We start from the raw sequence: 23,837 nt of genomic DNA, 5'->3' as shown, positions 1-23,837 counted from the left end.
ATTTTTAAACTAAAGAGGAAAAAAAAAAAGCTAAAAAGTAATATTTGTATATAATAATTAAAATGGAATAGTTTTTTTTGGAAGGGCAATTTGTTACTCGGCTTCCTCCTTTGCATTTTTCCGGCCACGTAATAACTGAAAATGCTTTTTCACGTCCCAAAGAGCAAACCGACGCAGGAGGGGGCAGAAAGTGAAAAAAAACAACAAAATAAAAACTTCAATCGTCAGAAATTGCCATCACCTCCTCGCACGTTTCCTTGCTTGCCTGGAGCTCACAGCTTCCGTTTCCGTAGATTCCCTCACCCGCTTCGACGGCACAGGCGCCCAACACTCCTTTTCGCTGGACCGCTCTGCTATGCAGTTTGTTTCCCGAGGAAACCTTGTCGAAGAAGCTAGTCGTTGCTCCCCTTTCCTATCTACGCTTGTCGTAGTGGAAGTTTTGGCAGAGATTGAATTGCGCTTACGGCAGGCAATCAAGGGAGCAGCAAGCTTTGGTTTAAAAAGCATTGAATCCGGCGGTTTGATTTTGGACGGTACTGGATTCACCATCTCCTTTCTGACGACGTCTCGAAGTGTAGTTGCGGCAGAGGACTCGAACGAGTTCTTGGGGAAGAATACAATCACATTGCTAGAGAAGAGAAGAAGATCATGGAAGAACTTTCAGCTGCAACCAAGTATCGTCCTTCTTCCAACCTCGACCTCACTGTTTCAAGATCAAGATGTTGTCGGACCAAGCTTCTGTACCTGGTCATATCCTGCAAATCGGAAAAAAAAAAAAAAATCATCAGCTGCTGCAATGTGCTTTTCCGGCACAATTTGTAAATTATTTGTCTTTTTTGCGTGAACCTCATTCAGCCCAAGCGGATCCATTCGCATGAATACAGAGGGAGAGGCAGAGGAGGAAGACGATCCACTGCACTTTTTTGATATTTTTCAAAAAGGCTATCCTATTTTACTTATTATATAAAAAATATTATTTTTTATTGATATTAAGGGCAAAAAGTTGCCCCTATCTGCAAGGAGCCCATTTATAATATTGCAAGCTGTTTTTTTTCTTTTAATGAAAAATAGTATTCCAAGCTAGACACATTCAACTCCTTAGAACACATTTCAATAGTTACCAAAAATACAAAAATGATCACACTAATTTGACCACTGAGTGCAAACAGGGATGCAAATGGATCAGATCGAATTCAAATTAAGGTATATTCGAATTCGATCCGACATTGTTTATATCGGATCCGATCTGATCCAAAGATATGATCAGATCTAATAGGCCTCGATTTGAATTCAAATCCTATTAGTAAGTCAGATCTTCGGATCTGATCTTATCCAATTTGTTTACTTTAAAAATTAATAAATTATTAAAAAATAAAATATACCAATTTAAATAAAGAAAAAACAAAAAATATAAGTATTTTTTAATTATTTTCATCGTATATATATGTGTTTTTATAAAAAATAAATAATATAACAAATTTATAAAAGTATATAAATAATATATTTTAAATAAATAAATAAATAAATATATATATATATATTAGATTGGATCTCATATCAGATCGGATCATGATCCAATCCATTTATCATTGTCTTTTCTTCATTAACCTTTTCGTTTCTACAAAATTAAACATGTCGCTTTACTATACGTTTGGCACCAGTGTGTGTGTTTCATTTCTGCTGATGTGTTATGCGTACCACATCAGCAAAAAAAAACGGAATCCGCAAAAAAAAATCTTATTTGGCAAGGGTGTTTTCAAAAAAAAAAACATTTCTGTAATAATTACTATTGGAATTCGGGAAAGGAGTGGTTTCTTGAAACATCAAATTGGCGTTTTTTGAATTGTCTGGGTGATTCTGAATCACCCTGGTGACATGGCACAATGAAATATAAAAAAAAAGAAAAAAACTAACCCTTTTTGAGATGTCACACAGTTGTCATTATAAATATATTTTAATATTATGCTAAATTACTTTAAAATTCCAATCAGCCTATATCCCTTTTTTTATTTTTCAAAAAAACAGGTGAAACTGTAAATCCAATTAAACGATTCACTATGAAATGCTCCGGTGCCAAACAACCTCTTAGTGAACCTACTTCACTAAAATTAGCATCGTTTGCGGGATGAGAATGTAAAAAACAATCAATGTTATGAAACTGTGATATCGGTTAATCATTTCCTCAATTGGCTATAACTTTGGCTGTTGGGGGCCAAAGGCCTTTCCTGATGAGAGACTTTCTTGGTTGGGCACGTTCACAGCAGTTCACCAATTCACGGGCATACTTTTATTTTTACTCAAAATAAATCAATGGGCAATTAATGGGTTCGACTATGATATTGATGAAGGAAGATTTGGCCCGACCTCGCAAATCACGGCACGTGGCAAAAAAGGCAAGCAGCTCGGAACTCAAGACAGCGTATTGAGGGTACAAACGCCAAAGGGAAGGGACCAGCAGGCCCGAGCTCCCTACTTAGAGCTCGAACTCCCTAGCAAGAGGCCCGAGCTCCCTACTTAGAGCTCGGACTCCCTAGCAAGAGGCCCGAGCTCCCTACTTAGAGCTCGGACTCCCTAGCAAGAGGCCCGAGCTCCCTACTTAGAGCTCGAACTCCCTAGAAAGAGGCCCGAGCTCCCTACTTAGAGCTCGAACCCCCTAGCAAGAGGCCCGAGCTCCCTAGCAAGAGGCCCGAACTCCCTACTTAGTGATCGGACTCCCTGCGAGGAGCCCGAACTCTCCCTTTTGACCCCGTCACACAAAGCAGAGACCCGAACAGGCCCATCTTATGACAATTTGGGGCCTCCCCTTCTCCAAACTCGAGACTTTGCCTTGCGCACCACTTCAGGCACTTCGCTTCCGGAGCATTGAACTGAACGAACCACGCCGTACCTGACACCGAAGGAGTCTGTATCCAGGGGCGACGCACCTGACTGACTTGGGATCTGACGCTTGACGGCCGCATTTCCAACGGCCACCTGCCACCGTCACCTGTCACCACTGCCTCCAGTTACAGAGACGGCTCCGACAAAAGGAGCAGCGACGGTTCTGCCCCAGCAGGGGCGATGATGCCCGGACTGGCAGAAGCACGAAAATACTCATTCCCAACCTGACAGGAGTCTAGGAGTGAGTGAGCGAGGTGGTTATAAAAGGCGCTCCACCCCCGAAGAGGAGGGATGCAAACCTTGCGCTATCTGGTTTATCTTGCCTTTGAAAGATTCTAACTTAAGCTTCGGAGCCTTTACACCGGGTTCTCCCCGGAGCTTCTTCATCTCCTCCGTTTCAGGTCCCCGCTACTCAATTCAGAGGCAAGGTCATTGATAGCTAAGACCGGCCGGATTGCGCATCATCAATATGGAAAAGATATGATATCTAAAAACCAACTTACCAATAAAATGGAATCATAAACTTGATAGCGAATAAGATGTTATTTATCAAAATTCATAGATAGATTTTGATTGGTCAAAACTCTTTTCATATCATATCTTTCCCACATCATAGATTTTCACATTACTATTTGCTCACTCTCATGATAATGTGCCCAAACAAAATTTTGGCCTTTCCAGGTTTTTAGAAACTGATCAAACCGTGTGGTGAACTGTTACTAGTCAGATCGATTGGTCAGGTCTGATTCTCTAAATTAACATTGTATACACCTTGGACCTTTTAATGGTATATGACAGATATGGCTGACAAAATAAAGCTGAACCAATTCACGCCCACCTTTGGATTCATACGTTTGACCTCTGATTGCATACTTTCCATTCCACCATTTTATGTTTGTAGGGAAGAAACAATAATTATTTTTTAGGGTATAGATAAAATAACAATATGTGCTTTGGAGTACAATACTTATATCCTATAGAAAATTTAGTTTTCAAACTTAAATTTTTGGGAATACATCATTGAGACCCACCTACAAATTTTAATTCCATCCTACACTTACAACATTTCTGAACTTCCCACACCCCCACTCTGTATTGCCATCAATCACCCTTACCACTTTTTCCCAACCGTACGGTGTAATTAAAATTTATTAGGTGGGGGTAAGTGAAGTTTCTTATAATTTTTTGTACATCTATACTACTATAAAAAGGGGAATAGTTTTTCATGCCTTTTGGGCTTTTCTTGATAAAAATACTCTCTTTTTGAATTTGGTTCTTTTTATTGTAAGGGTTGAAATTGTGATTTTAAATTTTACTAATTAACCTTTCATTAAATCCTATATTTAAGGTATTAATTCTCATTTTCTCTTGATAATTTTTTTTATTAACACCCTAACTAATGCAATTACAATTTTGTGTCACCTGTCCTCTACACAATAAAAATTTCAAAAAACAATGTATCATTTGTCCTCATCACAGTTTTGTGTCATGGACAGATTGCACAAACCCATGATGCATAGAGCTCAGATCTCCTATCCACAATTTTCCCCCAACTCTACCCACAAGACACTATAGTCGTGCAATGGGGATATCTTACAAACGTGGTCGGTTTGTGAAACTCTACCCATGATGCGTAGAGCTCAGATCTCCTACCCATCACAGACATTGTGGGTCTCAGCCTCACGGTGAGATGTGTGGACACAGGTCCTATTGATACCATGTTGGTACAATTTTGTTATGATCAGATCCCACTTTTAGGCAGGAGAACCAGATGTTGATGGAGCTCACATCTCCTCCCCACAAAGAGCCGCCCCACTACGCCCCACACCACATCTCCGTCATGTATTGAGAACATCTCCCAATGATCAACATCATCGGTTCTACTACTATCATCGGAAGATGTTTCCAATACATGGCGGAGATGTGGTGTGGGACATTGTAGGGTGGCTCTCTGTGGGGCAGAGATGTGAACTCTGTTGATGGGATTAACTTTGGCTTTTGGGGCCCAATAGCATAGACTGTTGAGACAGTTTCTGGGCTGAGCACATTCTAGGCAATTCACCTATTCACGTCCAAACAGCTAAAGTTTTTCCATGTTGATGTATCTGGCATTTTTTGTTACCAACCGAACCGGATGCTCAACTAACTCCTTTATTCATAAGGCTGATACTCTCTCTCTCTCTCTCTAACTCCCCTATTTAATTCATTTATTATCAAATTTTTGGGATGATATCTTTAGGGATGGCAGGGTGGGTTTGGCCATTTGGGGCGAGGATCATACTTCCCGTCTCAGACCCCGACCCCACCAGGGATAAAAATTATCTTCCATCCTTAATTCCCGACATAGACGGTTTCACCACGGGGACCTAAATCCTCGAGATTTTTTAATTAATAGTACTTTTTGAAAAAAAAATACAAATTCACTTAAAATAAAAAAAAATAAATATATTTTGATATATAATATAAATAACATCATATATATATGTAATCGGGGTCGGGGCGAGGTGGGCACATTATTCCCCATCTCTAACCCCGACCCCATTGAGTAGAGGAGGTTGAATGCCCAATGGGGATGGGGAAAATTGCCATCCCTAGGTATCTTAAAAACTAATAACCAATCAGTCTTTTTCATTAAAATGGTAACCAATCAACTGATATTCATCGAAATTCAAGGGAATGGGGTTTCAATTTGATTGGCCAAAGTTCTTGTCATATCATACCCTTCAGGCATCACAGATATATTGGCAAGAATTATATTGTTTTTCTAAGGTTGTGTTTGTTTGCAATACAAATGTTGAACCTAGCTATTTATGTACTCCAGTTCGCATTTGTGAGCATTTGGTTGCTATACAAAAATGTAATGATTAAGATGTCAAAATTATGAGAAGAGTTCATCATTGTAACCATTTTTTGGATATAAACTTGTGCTCTTTTGATAAATGGTGTGCTTGACCAAAAATTTAAGGCATTTAATGATAGAACCTATGTTTTCCATCGATTTTAAACAAATATGAAGAATACAAAAAATGGGTTACACTTTAAGTTCAAGAACCGAAAAAAGAGGTATTTACGCAGAATACATATTTGCATTTGCAGCGCAACCAACCACAGCCTAAGATACATATTATATATTTTAATTTTTCTACCATTTCTAATTTTTCACAATAGTTTTGAAAACAAAAAGTATCTATTGGTACGTTACACTTCAAATAAATTATTAATTATGTGCCTTTGTGCATTTACACTTTATTAATTTATAGTAATTTAAGAATTAAACTTATTTTGAGATTATTAGAGTTTCCTTAGTGTATTCTCGTAATCATTCCACCATATCCATTCATACCTACATATGTATCATAAAATTTGTCTTTCTAAACATTCTTTCAAATACTGATTCTTCGAACCTTGATTGGGTGCATTAATTTGATTTTTTCATGTATGAAAAATTAAATCTAAATTTCAGGCTTGTTTCTCACTAACCTTCAAAATTTATGGGTGACGATGGACACCGGAAGCAGCTTGACATGGATCAATTGCCAACCATGTCCTAACTGAAGAGGACCTACCTTCTTCCCTTCCCAGTCATCCTCCTATTCCAACGATGCTTGTCTGTAAGACCAGTGCTTTTAAGTCTACATTGTCACACACTTTTCTCCTACATGTATATTGTGGTTCACTTTTGCTTGAAATTTGAGTTTGTCTTATTTGTTTGTGAGAAGCACAGTAAGAAGTAAAATAAGGTATCCCCATTTTAATGCTGTGTTTGGTTCAAAGGAAAAAGTAGGGAAAGAAAGGAAAAGGTAAAGAAATCTTTACAAATCTTGTATAGGTTCTTTTGCCTTTTCCTTCCTTTCCCTATTTTTTCCTTCAAACCAAACATAGCCTAAATGAAAAGAGAACGGGGATAGGAGGGTTATTTCCTTAGGTGTGAGGTAAAAAGCAAGATGATGGAGTCCCCACTTCATAAGAAAGAGAGTCAATGTAGAAGGGAGGTGGTGCAAATTTTGCATCAGTTTTTGGGATGCAAAATTTGTACTACCAAGAAACTGCAAACCAGGCAAAAGTACAAATAGGGTGCAGGTTTGGGATTTTGTCAAAATTTCAATGAGCCCAGCCCAAAGGCCCACGCCCAAAACAGTGTAAAATGCTAACTTAGGCCAACATAAGTTATATCCTTTAGACTCAGTTTGGAAGGAGCACAACTACAAATATGTAGAGTACAAAACCTTGTATTTTGTATTCTTTTGTATGCAGTTCATGTTTGCCCTGCAAACAAATACCGCTTAATTCATTCTTCAATTGTTTTGTTTTTTTGGTAATAATTTGCTTCATTCACTCTGCAATTGAATTTGGTAATAATTCAGTCTTCACTCTTCAAATGATAGTATTTGTATCATGAATATACTTGCTTTGATTTGAAATTAACACGGAAAAAATTCGCCTGTCCATAATTGGGGAGCCATCCAACCTACCAAAGTCCTTACAAAAATTGAAAATTGAAGTGAAAGAGGCCACCAAGAACAACTTAGAATTCCAGTTGATTGTTGCAATTAACTACAGTGGGCAATATGACATAATGCAAGCATGAAAAAGAATAGCTCACAAACTAGAGAAAGGTTTAATCCATCCAGAAGAAATCACAAAGTCTGTAATTGAACAAGAATTGGAAACAAGTTACACCAACTTTCCTTACCCAGATCTGCTAATTCGGACCAGTGGTGAGCTTAGGGAGAGCAACTTCTTGTTGTGGCAGTTGGCCTATATCGAGTCCTTCTTCCCGAAATCTCTGTGGCCTGATTTTGGGGAAGCAGAATTAGCAGCTGCTCTTCTTTTATTTTCAGCAAAGGAATAGCCGCTATGGTGGACAATACAAGCCCACTAAGTAGTTTAGCTATAACTGTTTAGTAGAAAGAATGTATGTAAGAAATTTCCTAACTTGCTTGATATAAGTCTGTAGTTTAAATGAATTTAAGATAGCAAATTGACCAAGAAAATGGTCTTGGATCTGGAATGTAAAGCAAAAGGAAATTTAATTAACACCAATGAAGAGTAGAATGCTCCCATCCAACAGGAGATCAGTGATGGTTTTGGTATCTTCCCCAATGATAATTGTAAATTCGTAGAGGCAGCTAAATTAAGAACTTCTAAAAATGCCAAAATGGATATCTTTGCTTCTTAGTATGTTTTCTTTCTTTGGGCTTTCCGTGATTCAAATTAAATGCACATTCTTTTTAGTTGTCCTTTTGTTTATTTGTTAGCAAGAGTGTCTTGAGTCTCATATGGACTAAGAAGTAAACTAATCTTGAGTTTATCTATTGTTTTGTACACATGCATTTGCCGAGCTAGTCTGGTTTATGTGGGTCTGGATGTAGTAGACACATTAGGTAAGCATAATGAGTGAGCACGTAATAGCTGTGTGACACATGTCCCAGTTAATACGCCTTTCATCCAAACGTTTTTGTTCCGTTAGATAGAAATTATCCATTATTTTATTATTTTTATCAAAATAATTAAAAATAAAAACAATGAAAAAGGAAAACCCAACGTTTGGATGAAAGACGAATTAATTGGGACATGTGTCACACGGCTAACTATTACGTGCTCACTCATTGTGCTTACCTAACGTGCCTAATACATCTGACCCGATTTATGTTGTGTGTAGCCCTTTTTTCTTCTTCTCTTTATTTTTCTTTCTTCCTTCTTAAGGTGTTTAACATTTCAATTATATGAATCCACTTTCTAACATTCCATTTTGTAACCACCATACTCTCGGGAGAACTCCCAAGATTAGTAGGAGACATTTTGTTTTTGACAATAAACTTTTCAATTGCCAACATAACTTTGTAACAAGCAAAACACACAAATTAGGCTGCAAAATAACTGTGGAATGATACCAAATCTTTTGAATCCAGATTTTCTAAATAAACCATGTGTACAAATTCAAACTTAGATGAATTAATTGTGAATACCCCCCGGCCCTTTTTTTTTGCAAGCCATGCTTAAAATTGGATGAATTAATTGTGGCATGTTTTAACCACAAGGTTGAAGCTGAGCTCTCTTTGTAATAAAGGCCTTTTTGTTGATGAAAACCCTTAATTTGAAGCAAGATGAGCTTTACATATATTTATCAAGAGAGACATTTGCATGATACAAGACTCATCTACATCCAACAATATTCATGGTAAATTGATAAGGCACCAAGTCAAGTGTTATTACTATGTAGGACATGGAATTAATTCAACTTGTAAATTAAATTGTGTTCATAATTTTCAACCCTAACTTCGTTCTATACTTCAGCCAATTTTGATTTTTTTCTTGGGTTTTGTCTAACCTAGCCCAATTTAAACTCCTAATAAATAGCTTGCCTGGTCCTAAATAGAGATTAAGGGATCTTATCTTTCTATAAAATGAATTTGCTAATCGAGTCATGCATTTAGGTTATGTTTGGTTTAAAGGAAAATGTAGGGAAAGGAAGGGAAAGATAAAGAAACCTTTATAAACCTTGTATGGTTTGCCTGTCTTTTCCTTTGTTTATCTACCTTTTCCTTCAAACAAACATAGCATTAGTGAGCTTCCTAAACAATCAAAGCGTTTATGAATAACATTTAGGCTAAAACACTTTTCTACTTGTACAAATGATCGAATTTTATTATGGATAAAATTTATATTAAAAGTTAGAACTTTGGAAGCCTAATTTTGCTTGTGAAAGCAACAATATGGAAGATACAAAGTGCATCTTTCACTTCTATCCTATGTCCAAATTGGTCAATACGTATCAATTTTTTGCCTACCCATATTAATTAATACCTTAATTAATTCATATAAACTCTTAGTAACTTCCTTATTAAAATACTAACTGACAGGTTTGGATCTGCTAGTAACAAACAACGGCAGCTTTTTTATTTTTCTTTTTATAAGCCAAAACGGCTTAATTTAATTCAATAGAGGTAACAATACGTAGTTCCAACTTCCAAATGGATTACACGAGAAATACAAGGAAGAACAGATGACCACGTAAAGAAAGCTGGATGATAAATACCAAATTTTTCCAATAGACACATAAAAGTTTTGTACCACACCAGTCCTCATCACTTAAAAATTCTTCAAAAGCAATGAACAAAAATTCATCTTATTCATAAACCGTGGACAGATTGCACAAAACCTATGATGCGTACGTGGATATGGCATTATTGTTTGTTACTAACAGATTTGTACATCTAACTCCACTATCTAAGCCTTATTAATTGGGAGAAGTATATTTTAGCGCACTGCAGAATTCTGAAATTATAGCCCCCATAATTTATTAGTAGCTCTTTATAAACCGCACCCTGCCTATGGATTTGGCATCAGTCCATGATTAGGATTCATCTCACCTGTACGATAGGGCTAAGAATTCTGAGATTAACTGAACAGTCATTCTCCCTCATTAATCCCCCCCCCCCCCCTTCTCCCTCTCTATCTCTCTCTTATTAATGCCCATAACACCATTTATTTGAGATCCTTTAATTAAATCCAATATCTCTTTTGTACTTATGTACGACATTTTATGCATAAATGCAATGTTTGAGTTGGGATCTACTGCCAAGAAAACAAGTTCCAACACCCTACCCAACGTGATCTGACACCACAAAAGTGGGACCTATCATACATGAAATGTGTGGTGTGAGATGATGTTAACAGGGTATTTTCTTTTGTTGATAGATGATCTGGACTCACAATATTTGTAGTGCGGAAAGAATATCTAGTATATATAAAAAAGAAAAACAAAAGAAAAAGACTTTAACCAATCAGATACCCACATGAATTTGGATGAACAGCTAGTAGTCCATAAATTACACTTGGATGAATACCAATTAATGGGTTATCAGTTGTTTAGATACCATACCTTTTAGCTATAGTGCCACCCAAGTCCAACTATGAAACTGGAAAGGCATGGTTTATTACAAATCTTAACAGATATCATAAAATAAAAATTATATTTTTTCCTAAGGTATACTAATACTATATATTTTAATTTTTCTATAATTTCTAATGTTTCCAAGTGTATCATGGTATCTTACACTTTAAATAAACTATTTAATATGTTTTTATTCCTTATTTAAAGTAATTTCGGCCTTCAATCAAGTACTATTGAAGTGTTTTAGGAATTTTTTAGAGTTCACCTAAATTAAGATTTGCCTTTCCAACATTCTTAGGAATACTAATTCTTTGAACCTTAGATTGAGTGCATTGATTTTTGTATATGAAAACTAAGCAAATTTAACAACATTCAGGCCTTCGACATCTATACATGACTTTTTATAAAGGCAAAACACTTTATTCATTCCTTACCCTTATAAATAGCAGTACAACATCCAGCAAATACTAGCAGCACGACATCAACAACAGAAGAGAAGAAGAAGAAGAATAGCCATTCATGGCCAGTCTCCATACTTCTTTCCTAAACTTTAGCTTGTCCTCTTTTGTTCTTTTGCTTCTCTCCTGCTCTTGGTATAAGGTCAGCTGGGCCCATGATGGGGAGACGGTAGAGATAGCAGTTCATTCGTTGCTTCCAGAAACAAACTGCATTCCATCCTCAAAAGGTATAAAAGTTTTCCCTGTCTAGTTGTTCACATAATATGTTTGGGTGTTGGGAACCCATGCCATTAATAAGAAAAACGGCATTACATTAGTGCCACATCTAAAATCTATTTTATCAATGGTTCCAATCAAAAGAAAAATATTTCACTTTCTAAAAAGAATGATATAACTATGCAAAAAAAAATAGCACCCCTTCCAAACACTGCCTTTATATACATACAATTAGTTATAAAGGAATCAGTTGTCATCATTAATTAGAAACAACATTAGTTTATACTTCAATGTGCATTTTCCTTTTTCTAATTAAACATTTCAAATTTCACATGCTATTGTGTAGAAAAGGAATTCTAAGCAGTGTTCTACGACTTTGGGATCCAAATCAAAGAATTTTGCTTGATCTGGAACCTTTTGGAAGAATACCTGCTGGTAGAATCTGCCATGATTACATTGGGCTTACCAAATTGGTTAATTGTGAAAGGATTGCTAATTTCGTTTGCTTAGGCTGTGTTTGGAAACGATGCAAATGGAGTGTAAATCCCAGTTCAGGGTAAATTTGCACTCTGGTTCACTTTTACTTCTGTTTGATAATATTGTATTTTTGTATTGACAAATGACAGATCAATGCATATTTACATTGATAATAAGATGTAAAAGTACATCAATAAAGAAGAAGTCAATTTGCATTCAAGTGGGCTTTTGATATTAAAGCATATGCTTTATTGAAATTCGTGTTAATATTCATTACAACTAAAAAGTTTGTTTAGTAAGAAGATAAATTTATCAATGCAAAACTAACCCAATTTTGTAATTTATATGAACCATTTTACACTCTGCATGTTTACATTCTTTTCAAAGGCAGCCTTAATAAGTTGGAAGATCAGTTATAACCAACCGTCAAAGCATGTAGTTTTATTCATTTTATAAACATCGCATAGCTGTTTGGGTTTTCTAGAATTTGACGTGCATGCTTAGCGGAGGCTGATCTTAGGTGGTTTTCCCGGTTGCTTTCTCTTTGGGGCTCAACTTGGAGTCTCTTCGGCTTGAGCCCATTGTATTTTCTCATTTCTTTTTATTTCTTTAATAAATTTTTATTTTTACTATAAAATACAATTTGAAAGATACATAGAAGAAAGGAAGACAAGAAAGTTGATGGAAGAAGAAGCAGATACATGGCCAATTAATCCAAATCCTCATCCGATTATGAACCGTTGGACTGAGTGCCCACTCATGCGGGCTTTCAGGTAGAAGTTTCTGGATTATGAGGTGCGCCGCCTCACCCAAACAACCCAATTGAACCCATAAATTATGTTTGGTGAAAACCGTAAAAAGCCCAAAATAGTTGTTCAATTAAGTTAGAAGAAGAGCTTTTGGCTTAAATTTTTTGGCACTTTTGCGAGGACTGAGCAGAAGATTCAGTTAAGTTGCTTCAGCTGCTTTGAAACCCTTTTAGAGAAGCCAATCAAAAGAGGCTTAAGCAGACAACCAGCCTTTTAGATGACGGCCAATTCGGCTGTCTTGATTTTTTACCAAACACATATAGCTTATGGGTTGTCAATGTCAACCCACCTCAGAAAGCTAGAAGCCAATACACTTCAACCCTCCCAAACGATCGAGTACTACTCATTTAGTGGCTTCTCAAAAGGAGCTAACTCAGTGAAAGCAGCTCAATCGAAGCTTCAACCCTCTCAAGTAGTCCTTGACTTTGAATTCTCTCATTCATAGGAGTGGAGGATCATCCTAGTTGAAATGCTTTAAGGTTCTCTCAAGTACAGGTAATGTGGCTTATTAGAGAAGGTCAGCCACCCCTTATCCCCCAATTAGAGTATGTAACAATATGGAATACTATATCTTTCTTTCTAACGACCACCTGCCTCACTACCAACACATATAGCATTTGGTAAAAGAAGAAGCAGAAAAGACCAAGGAGATGAGAAACATTTATAGATATTGAATCTTCCGTCTAAAAAATCATTAAATACAACATATGAAACTTGACATGCATTAAGAGGGAGAGAGAGAGAGAAATAATGAGCATCTGATGTTTTATGCTTGTATCTCCACAATTTCAGGTTTCGACAATCATCCTTCCGGAAAGTTGCAATTAGTAGACGTAAATGGACCCTGTTCACCACTAGAGACAACTCCCAGCCTGGAGGAAATCCTCCACCAAGACCAACTCCGAGTTCGCTCTATTCATTCCATGATCAACAAACATGTCCGAGATTCCAAGGCTAAAATTCCAACCAGGTTCGGTCTCCCTTTCAAAACCAAAAACTACGTTGTCAACATTGGAGTTGGCACACCAAACCAAAATCTATGGGTGACGATGGACACCGGAAGCAGCTTGAGTTGGATCCTCTGCAAAACATGTCCTAACTGTAGGGGACTCCCCTTCTCCCCTTCCCAATCTTCCTCTTATTCCAATATTGCTTGTGGGTCAGCAGACTGTTCCCAAGCCTACAGCGCCACACACCACTCTCCTGCATGCAGAGACGCTTGTATTTACCAAACTCAGTATGCAGACAGTGACTACTCTGTCGGCTTCTTCGCACGGGAAACACTCAGACTAACGCCCTCAGATGTCTTCCCTGGCTTCAAGTTAGGGTGTGGCCACGATGTTAAATTACGAGATTCCACATCTGGGATTCTGGGTTTAGGCTCTCACCCTGCATCTCTGGTGTATCAGACTGCTACTAAATTTGGAAAAGTTTTCTCCTACTGTCTGCCAAGCTCCACAAACTCAAATGGGTTCTTAGCATTTGGCAACCAAACAGGTTCCACCTCCCCAGCTGTGAGGTACATACGATTGATATTAAACCCACAGAATCCAGACCTGTACTACGTGCCATTAAATGGAATAAGCTTGAACGGGCGAAGACTGGCCATTCCAGCTTCAACATTCTCAGCTCATGGAACCGTTATAGACTCGGGCACAATCGTCAGTTACCTACCACCTTCAGCCTACATAATCCTTCGGAATGCGTTTCGAGCAGCAATGTCAGGCTACCCATCTGCAACACCACCACGAGGAGGAGTTTATGATACATGCTATGACTTGAGTAGGAACAGGACAGTGACAATACCATCCATAAAGCTGAATTTTGGAGGAGGTATTGACCTCCTGTTGGACCAATATTCAGGAGTTATTACTAATGTAGGGTCATACAAGTTTTGCTTGGCTTTCAGTGCGAACGATGATGAAGAAGAAACAACAATCATCGGCAGTATTCAACAGAAGACATATGAGGTGATTTATGATGTGCCTCGAGGAAGGTTAGGGTTTCGCAGTGTTGGGGCAACTTGCAACTGATGAATTGAAATCCATAAGAGAGATGAAAATAATTTAATCAATGAATAATTGAACATGTATGGGATTTTCTTACTTGAAGAATGAACAGAAAAACAAGGAAAAAATGAATCGAGCCCAATACAAAGATTGTTTATTAACTCCATATTTTGCCAAAATATCAGCTAATTAAGTAGGGTGCCTTCTATTTAACAGAGAACCATCAAGCATTAACAAAAATACCTTCTAGTTAAGAGAGAAACATCAAGTATTAACGTAAAACAAAACAAAAAAAAAATGCACACAGGTTTCTCGAAAAGCAAATATTGAAGAGAGTAATGGGAGGTCTCAATATGGCATACCTCTATTTACTTACTGGTGCGTCCAACCTGTAAAAAGAATTAGGGCTCAGTGAGTTTTCTTATTACACACGGGAAGAAGAAGCCCAAAGCCAAAAGTTTTTGAAGACTCTGTTTTCGGCTTCAGACTTTTGGCCCTTAACAGGCTCTTCGCTTTCGAGCTTTGGGTTCCTAAAGTCCGTGAAACTGAATGAAGAAAGCAAAAGCTTTTTCAAACACGGCCTAAGATTCCTCTCCTCCAGGAGAAGACTTTTCCCCTATTCATCTATATATCTATATATATATATATATATATATATATATTCGTTATCCTTCAAGAAACGGTATCCCACGTACAAAGACCATGAAAGGTACAAAAATGAGGTATTTAAAAATTAAGTAAGTGTCACGTATAAGGCAGATTTATTTTATTTAACCCATTATAATATTTGAAAAATATAAGACTGTCGCGTATAAGATAAACTTTATAATGTAATTGACTCTATGTCATTGGAAAATTATAGGAGTGCCACATATAAGATAAATTTATTCTCTTTACCTCACTATGTAACTTCCTCTAGGAATGTCACATATAAAACAAACTTTCAAATGTAATTGACTCTATGGCGTTCGAAAATTACAGGAGTGTCACATATAATTATTTATAATTATGCCATCCTATAAAATAAAATGTCATCCCTCTTCTCTTTTGCTTAATTCTCTCTCCCCTCCTATTCTTTATCTTAACTTTTATTGTTATTATTATTATTATTATTATTAAGCATTTATTTATTTAATAAAAGTAAAAACATTATTTATAAATCGGTAAAATAAAGGAGATTTGACATTAAAAGAAATATTTTAATAAACATTTATTTATTTATTTATTTATTTTACTAAATTATTTATTTATTTAGAAATAACTTACTAACAAATTAGTCTCTCCCCTTGAGCCCAATATTTTGGGTTGTCAACGAGTTAGGCATGGCTTGAGATAGCCTATACGAGTCACATCTCAATAAACTTTTATTTATTTTATTTAATAAATTATTATATAAATATTAATTTCTTTAAGAAAAACTGGGGCTGAACTAATGGGTAGGGTCTACCCAATGGAGTTAAATTGATTGAACATAATTATAACGGTTATGGTTCCATGATTTTGTCTCGATTAATAATTAGGTTAGTTTTTGTTCTTACCTATCCAAAACTAATTCAGATTTGGAAACAATTATTTTATGGAAATATATAATTTTTTAACTTTCTTATAATTTTTATCATGTTTTATGTTTGAAAAAGTAGATTTAGTAGATAATAAGTACGACAATATTAGTTAAAATGTTTAACTTATTACTATAAAAGTAATTTAGTATTATTTTAAGTTATTATTTTAATATAATCAAGTTTATGATTTTATCCCAATTAAATAATTGGTTCAAGAGTAGTTCTACCTAGACCTGATTCGTTGACAACTCGTACTATAGTTATTTATTATTCGTGATTTAAAATTAAATTATTTAAAATTAGTTAATAATTAGTGTGAGGGTATGTGCTATGCACTTGTGTGCTATATATTAAAGATAAAAATATAAGTTACTTATATGTTATCAAATTTAACTTTTATGACATGCACCAAAACCAAGACAAGTAACATGACAAGTTCCGCTTTATAATAGCAGTAATAATAAATATTATTATTTATGATTTAAATAAATAATAAATAATTGTTTATTGAGAAATCATAATATTTTTATTTAATGTTCTTTGTAGTATTATTTTTATTCTCTACAATATTACCAAACAATCGACTTCCAAGGTTAAAATAGTAATAAACTTCACAATTTTAGATGTAAGACAATTGCTCCAACGAAAACCATAGCCTCTAAAAAGAAGAAATTCATTTTCACTTCTTTACAAATTTCAGACCAAATAATAGCTTTTTAACATTTTAGACATTAAACTTTTGATTTATCAAATGTAGCCCTAGTCTAGGTGGCACGTGTCAATATTGGAATATTCGATTGTTGGAGAAAATCCTCATGTTTCAAGAAATTCATTGAGGATTAAAAGGTGACACCTTACCTATTACCATGAGAGAATGGAACTGCCATGGTGGAAGCCCGGATATATATATAAGGGAAATCTTTACAAATTTTGTATAGGTTTCTTGTATTTCCCTTCCTTTCCCTACTCTTTACTTCAAACCAAACATAGCCTAAATTGAATTGACAAGATAATTTGATTTCATATTTTTGTCTTAGAATAAATTGCTACAATCTTGTGAATAATTTTCACATATTAATCATGGATAAAATAAAATACTCATTAGAAATAAGAAAGTGTTACTGCTTTGGAGTTTTTAACCATAACCTTGGTCTTTCCACTAGGAGATGAAGATCCCATGTTTAAACCAAGCCACCTCAATTTTAGGTCCCCTAGGTATTTAGCCTCAGACTCTTTGCTTAATAACCTCTTAAGAGATTCAATTTCATCAATATTATTTCCTATCACCACTATATCAACATATACAACCAGGAGAATCAAGCAACTACCTATTTTTCTTGATAAAAAAAAGTGTGATCAGATTGTGTTTATATATAGTCAAATTTTTCTAAGGCAAGTTTGAATTTATCAAACCATGCCCTTGGAGATTATTTTAGGCCATACAAAGCTTTTTTTTTTCAACCTACAAAACTTCCTTCTTGCTTCTGCACCATAAAATCTAGGAGCAACTCCATATATATCTCCTTTTACAAATCACCATTAAAGAATGTATTATTTACATCCATCTAGAACAATGACAACAAGAAATTCATAGAAAGAGGCAACAAAATACAAATGGTATTCATCTTGACGAATGGAGTAAAGGTCTTGAAGTAGTCAATACCATAAGTTTGTATGTACCCATTTACAACCAATTGGGTCTTGTATATTTCAATTAATTCATTTGCATTGTATTTCACTGTAAATGCCCACCTACATCAAACAAATTTCTTCCCTTTCAAATGAAGCTTAAGGCTCTATTTATTTGTTCACACTGGTTTAAATGTATGGGAGTATAAATAACCTAAGTGTAAATTCTGGTTCATTTGTGCTTCAAAGAAACAGAACGTGTACCAATAATTCCTCCGAATCATTACATAAGGAGCAAAGAGTGTCCAGATTTGCTTACATGTAAGCAAATTTTGAGACACACATCTCCAATGAAATAATTTCACAGCTGGAGGAGCAAAGAGTATCCAGAGATGCATGGTTCCGTGTATATCTCCTTTGATGAGTTGAGAGGAGAACGAGATGGGTGAGGATGACTCTATTAAGCGTAAGGCAGAAGAACATGAAAATTTTCCCTCCAAAGACCAAACTAAAGTATCGGCCATCTGGGAATTAGGGATGGGAAGGGGTGAGACCGAATCAGCCCCCCACAACGTCCTATACATTCCCACCATGTATTGGAATCATCTGCGGATGATAACATCATCATTCCTGGTTTTATCATCGGAAAATGTTTTTAGTACACAACCGGGATGTGGTGTGGGACATTGTGGGGGGCTGATTTGAACTCTGGAAGGGTACCTTGAGAATCTGTGAAGCCCGCAATAGCACCTGTCGGAGCTTTGTGTTAACACACCATGTATATTGAACTTATAATCAATGTAGTTAGCAACCCGTGACACGTGAGAGAGATGGGTATTGATTTCAAAATCAGAGAAATGTGAGTTAATATCAGTACTCCATGGTTCAAAAAAATAAAAGTAAAAATAAAATAATGTTCCAGCCATCATCAATTAACCATACAACTCTCTTGTATAGTAGGGAAAGGCAGGGAAACCTATATAAGGTTTGTAAAGGTTTTCCTACATTTTACTTCATTTTCGTACATTTTCCTTCAAATCAAATATAACCTTAGGCTATATTTTGTTTGAAGGAAAATGTAGGAAAAGATAGAAAAACCTTTACAAACCTTGTATTGGTTTTCCTTTCCCTACCTTTTTCTTCAAACCAAACATAGCCTTAGTAAACTTTTCCAAGTGTACGATGCCCCAGCCCTGGGTTTCACTTTCCAGAAATTTCCACCTTGTTGATTGTTGCAATTAACTACAGTGAGCAATATGACAATGCAACTGGTGAGCAACTTCTTGTGGCAGTTGGCCTACACCGACTTCTTTGCGAAATCTCTGCGGCTTGATTTTGGGGAAGCAGAATTAGCAGCTGCTCTTCTTTTATTTCAACAAAAGAATTAGACGCTATGGTGGACAAGCTCCCTAAGTAATTTAGTTATGAACTGTTTAGTAGAAAGAATGTATGTAAGAAATTTCCAAGTTGCTTGATATAGGTCTGTAGTTTAAATGAATGCTCCAATATGAACCAATGTTTTCGGACTCAGACCAGATGGTCCAACCGTTGGACCAGGAATGGATCAAAATGGTTCCCAGAAAATGTTGTCTTATTCAAAGTTATCCCTAATACATGTTTCAGCAGGCTTTATTGTTTGGACATCCAAGACTATCAAATCAATACAGAAAAAAGGAGCTAAAACAAGGGAAAAAATAAAGCCTAGGCTCCCATTTTTTTTTTTCTTTTAGATCAACTTAAAAGAAAAGTTTTTTAAGAATAAAAGTAATTGCATTCAATAGCTCAAATTCGATTACATATCATTTAAAAAGGCCTTAAAAAGAATGATAGAATCCCAAACATAAGAACCCAAATATAAGATAGCGAATTGACTCAATGAACAAGAAAGTGGGCTTAGATATGGGAATGTATCAATCCAAGCAAAAGGAAATGCTCTCATCCAGCAGGAGATCAATGATGGTTTTGGTATCTCTCTCAATGATAATCGTAAATTCATAGAGGCAGCTAAGTTAAGACCCTTTAGGACTGCCAAAATGGAAATTTCTGCTTGCTAGTATTTTTTTAGGGGGATTTATTTGTGTGATTTAAATTAAATGCATCTTATTTTTAGTAGTCATTTTGTTTTATTTATTAATTGAGTGTCTTTAGTTTATCTTAGGCGTGATCATTTCAGCCCGGCCCGGCCCGGAAATTCTGGGCTTGGGCTTGGGTTTTGTGTTCAGGCCCGGCCTAGGCTTGGGCCTACATCAGGCTCGCAAATTTTAGGGCCGGGCTTGGGCTTAATACTTCAAGCCCAACCCGGCCTGCATATATTTAATCTTACACATTTTGTGTATAATGTATGCATATGTATACATGTTATTTTACATTATATTATATATTTTATATATAAATATTATAACATGGCATGTGTAATTTATATTATATGTAATATTTTATATTATATAATATATAAAATAAAAGTTTGTATGCATGTTATGTCATTTAATACAAAATATTATAGATGTGTATTGTTTTATATATGAAAGACATTGGCCCAGAATCAGGCCCGACCCGGCCCGGGCCTGTGTAGACTTAGACTAGGTATTTTGTTTCAGGCCCGAAACCCTAAGCTAGATTGGGCCCGGGCCTAAGCTATAACCCTTATCACAAGTGCAAAGCCCGGTCTGGGCCCGGCCCATGATCACCCCTAGTTTATCTATTGTTTTGTGCACGTGGTTTATGTCTTTTAGGAGTTATGGAAAAAGTGCACTTGGACTATCACACGCATATGCCGAACTAGGCTGGGCTATGATATGTCCATGCAGTCGGGATTTCCTACCCACTCTCTACCCGTCGTCGTGAATTGTAGCCACACATCTCTATTATGAAATGAGAGATGTGTGGCTGCAATTCAGAGCGAGTAGAGAGTGGTAGAAAAAGTGAATAGAAAATCTGGATTCATATCCATGGGTCCAAGGTTCAAAATATCGACACAGGGCGGGAACTCCCAAGATTAGTGGGAGACGTTTTGTATTTGACAATAAGCTTTTCAATTGCCAAGGTAAGTGTGACTTTGTAATCTGGCTGTTGCTTTCTCTCTAGTATATATTAACATGCAAAACATACAAATTAGACTGCAAAATAACTGTGGAATGATACCAAATCTTGTGAATCCAGATTTTCTAAACAAACCATTTATACAAATTCAACTTAGATGATTCCTTTTCTAAGATGGGAGAATTCCAATTTCAGGAATCAATACGAGATTAAATATCAGTTCAACTTGAACTGCAATAAGTATGCATGTCAACAACAAAAGCTAATCTCTAGGGGCTTGTTTGAGCCCATGCATAGAGCAACTTCTTAAGCCTAAAGACATTAGAAGAGTGTTGTAGATCCAGAACTAGGTGATAGCCTCGTGATCACATTCTTTGAGTTCTCTATGTAGAAAGACACTGTACATTTGAAAGATATAAGTTTGGATTCGAAGCCTAGTTTTGCTTGTGAAAGAAACAATATGGCAGATACAAAGTGCATCCACAAGCCATTTCACTTCACTGCTATCCTATGTCCAAATTGGTCAATACATATGAATTTGTTGTCTACCCATAATAATTAATACCTTAGTTAATTCATATAAATTCTTAATAACTTCCTTAGTAAAAACCTAACTGACAGGTTTGGATCTGGTAGTAACAAACAACGGAAGACACAACAGATTTTTTCTTTTTCTTTTTTTTTCTTTCATTCAATAGAGGCAACAGTAAGTAGAACAGATGACCACGTAAAGCAAGCTACATGATAAATACCGAATTTTTCCAATAGACACATAAAAGTTGTGTACCACACCAGTCCTCATCGATCGCTTAAAATTTCTCAAAAGCAATGAACAAAAATTCATCGTACTCATGTATCGTGGATAGATTGCACAAAGCCTATGATGTGCCTGGAAATGGCATTATTATTGTTTGTAATACCAACAGATCTTGACATCTAAATCCACTATTTAAGCCTTATTAATTAATTTTCTCTCTCTCTCTCTCATTAGTGCCCATTACACCCCTTATTTAAGGTTCTGTAATTTTAATTCAATCTCTCTTTTGTACTTATTGTACGACAGTTTATGCATAAAAGCAAAGTTTCAATTGGGATCTCCTGCCAATAAAACAAGTTACAACTAGGGGTAGATTTGAGCTAGCCGAGCGAATAGCTAGCTATTCGAACTCGGTTCGTCAAGGTAATACGAGGCTCGAGCTCGGTTTGATTTAGAACCTTGAGCTCGAGTTCGGCTCGAATCAAAAATTCGTAAGTTCGAGTTCGGCTCGATTCAAATTTAGTTTGAGAAATATGTTTTATAAAAATAAAAAAATATTTAAAAAATTAAGAATTATAATAATTATTTATTATTATATATAAAAATAAAAATATTATATATAATATTTTTATTATATATTATTTTCTATAATAATAATAATAATAATAATTATTATTATTATTATTATTATTATTATTATTATTATTATTATTATTATTATTATTATTATTATTATTATTATTATTATTATTATTATTATTATTATTATTATTATTATGTAGCTATTCGAGCTCGGCTCAAAGCCTGATTGAAACCGAGCCAGGCCAAGCTCAAATAGCTTGTAAAGAGCTCGGCTTGTGACCACCCCTAGTTACAACACACTATCAACGTGATTTAACACCACATATCTTTCTATAAAACTGGGACCCACCATGCATGAAATGTGCGATGTGAGATGATATTGATAGGGTGTTGGAACTTCTTTTGTTGCAGGTGACCGAGACACAATATTTATACTAATATCTATAAAATTTAGGGTAAATTACAGAAAGGTATCTTGTACTTTGGGGGTAGTGACAAATAAGTACCTGAACTTTCAATTGCAACACTTGAGTACCCCAAACTCTCAAAAATAGACACTTGGGTCCATCATTACTATTCCGTCAGTTAAACATTACATAATACCAAAAATGTCCTTCTCATGGATTTCTGAGATCATTCTCAAGTAACAAAATGTCTCCCAACGATGACGTTCTCACATGGACAGCAAATTTATAATAGATTCAAATTTTCCGACGAACGCATTCTTTGGTAATGATTTTATTCCATAGAATGATCTCAAAATACATGAGAAGAGAATTTATGACATTATATAATGTTTAACTGACAGAATACTAACTGATGGACCCCTAATGTCTATTTTTGAAAGTTTAGGGTACTCAAGTGTTGCAATTGAAATTTTAGAGTAACTATCAATCACTACCCCCAAAGTACAGGTTACCTATCTGTAATTCACTCTAAAATTTAACCAATTCGCATACTAGAAAAACAAAAAAAAAAAAGGAAAAAAGACTTCAACCAATCAGATACCCACATGAATGTGGATGAACAGCGTGTAGTGGATAAATTACACTTGGATGAATACCAGTTAATGAGTTATCAATTGTTTATATACCATTCCGGCATCATAATTAGTGCCATATAAAAAGTATATATGGTATTTGGCAGCAAGAATTGATTATGCATTAAAAATGATAAGTAAATTTAACAACTAAACTACATTACAATATATATATATATATATATATACATGTTAAAATAACATGGTCTTTAAGTTTCAAAGTTTTAATAAAATATCTAAAAAAATATTAATAAAAATTATATTTTTCCTAAGGTATACTAATACTATATATTTAAATTTTTCTACAATTCTTAATGTTTTCAAGTGTATCATGGTAGCTTACAATTTAAATGAACTATTTAATATGTATTTTATGTTTTTATTCTTTATTTATGGTAATTTCAACCTTCAATTAAGTAATATTGAATTATTTTAGGATTTTTTTAGAGTTAACCTAATATATAATCCATGCATGTCCTGATA

At 35.4% G+C, this 23,837-nt stretch overlaps 1 protein-coding gene across 1 annotated transcript; it reads left to right on the top strand.

The window, feature by feature from the left end:
- The first annotated feature begins 11,224 nt into the window (after positions 1-11,224).
- Positions 11,225-14,912, top strand: LOC104604078 (aspartyl protease family protein At5g10770-like). The gene is made up of 2 exons (XM_010268310.3): positions 11,225-11,462; positions 13,530-14,912. Exons 1-2 carry the CDS (start codon positions 11,297-11,299, stop codon positions 14,768-14,770), a joined length of 1,407 nt encoding a protein of 468 aa, XP_010266612.3. The 5' UTR covers positions 11,225-11,296; the 3' UTR covers positions 14,771-14,912.
- The last annotated feature ends 8,925 nt before the right edge of the window (positions 14,913-23,837 follow it).

The sequence above is a fragment of the Nelumbo nucifera genome, chromosome 3, assembly GCF_055504915.1.
Source record: "Nelumbo nucifera cultivar China Antique chromosome 3, China Antique-T2T, whole genome shotgun sequence".
NCBI lineage: Eukaryota > Viridiplantae > Streptophyta > Magnoliopsida > Proteales > Nelumbonaceae > Nelumbo > Nelumbo nucifera.
Note: the sequence above shows the minus strand (reverse complement) of the source record. Positions and strands in the feature narration are given on the sequence as shown.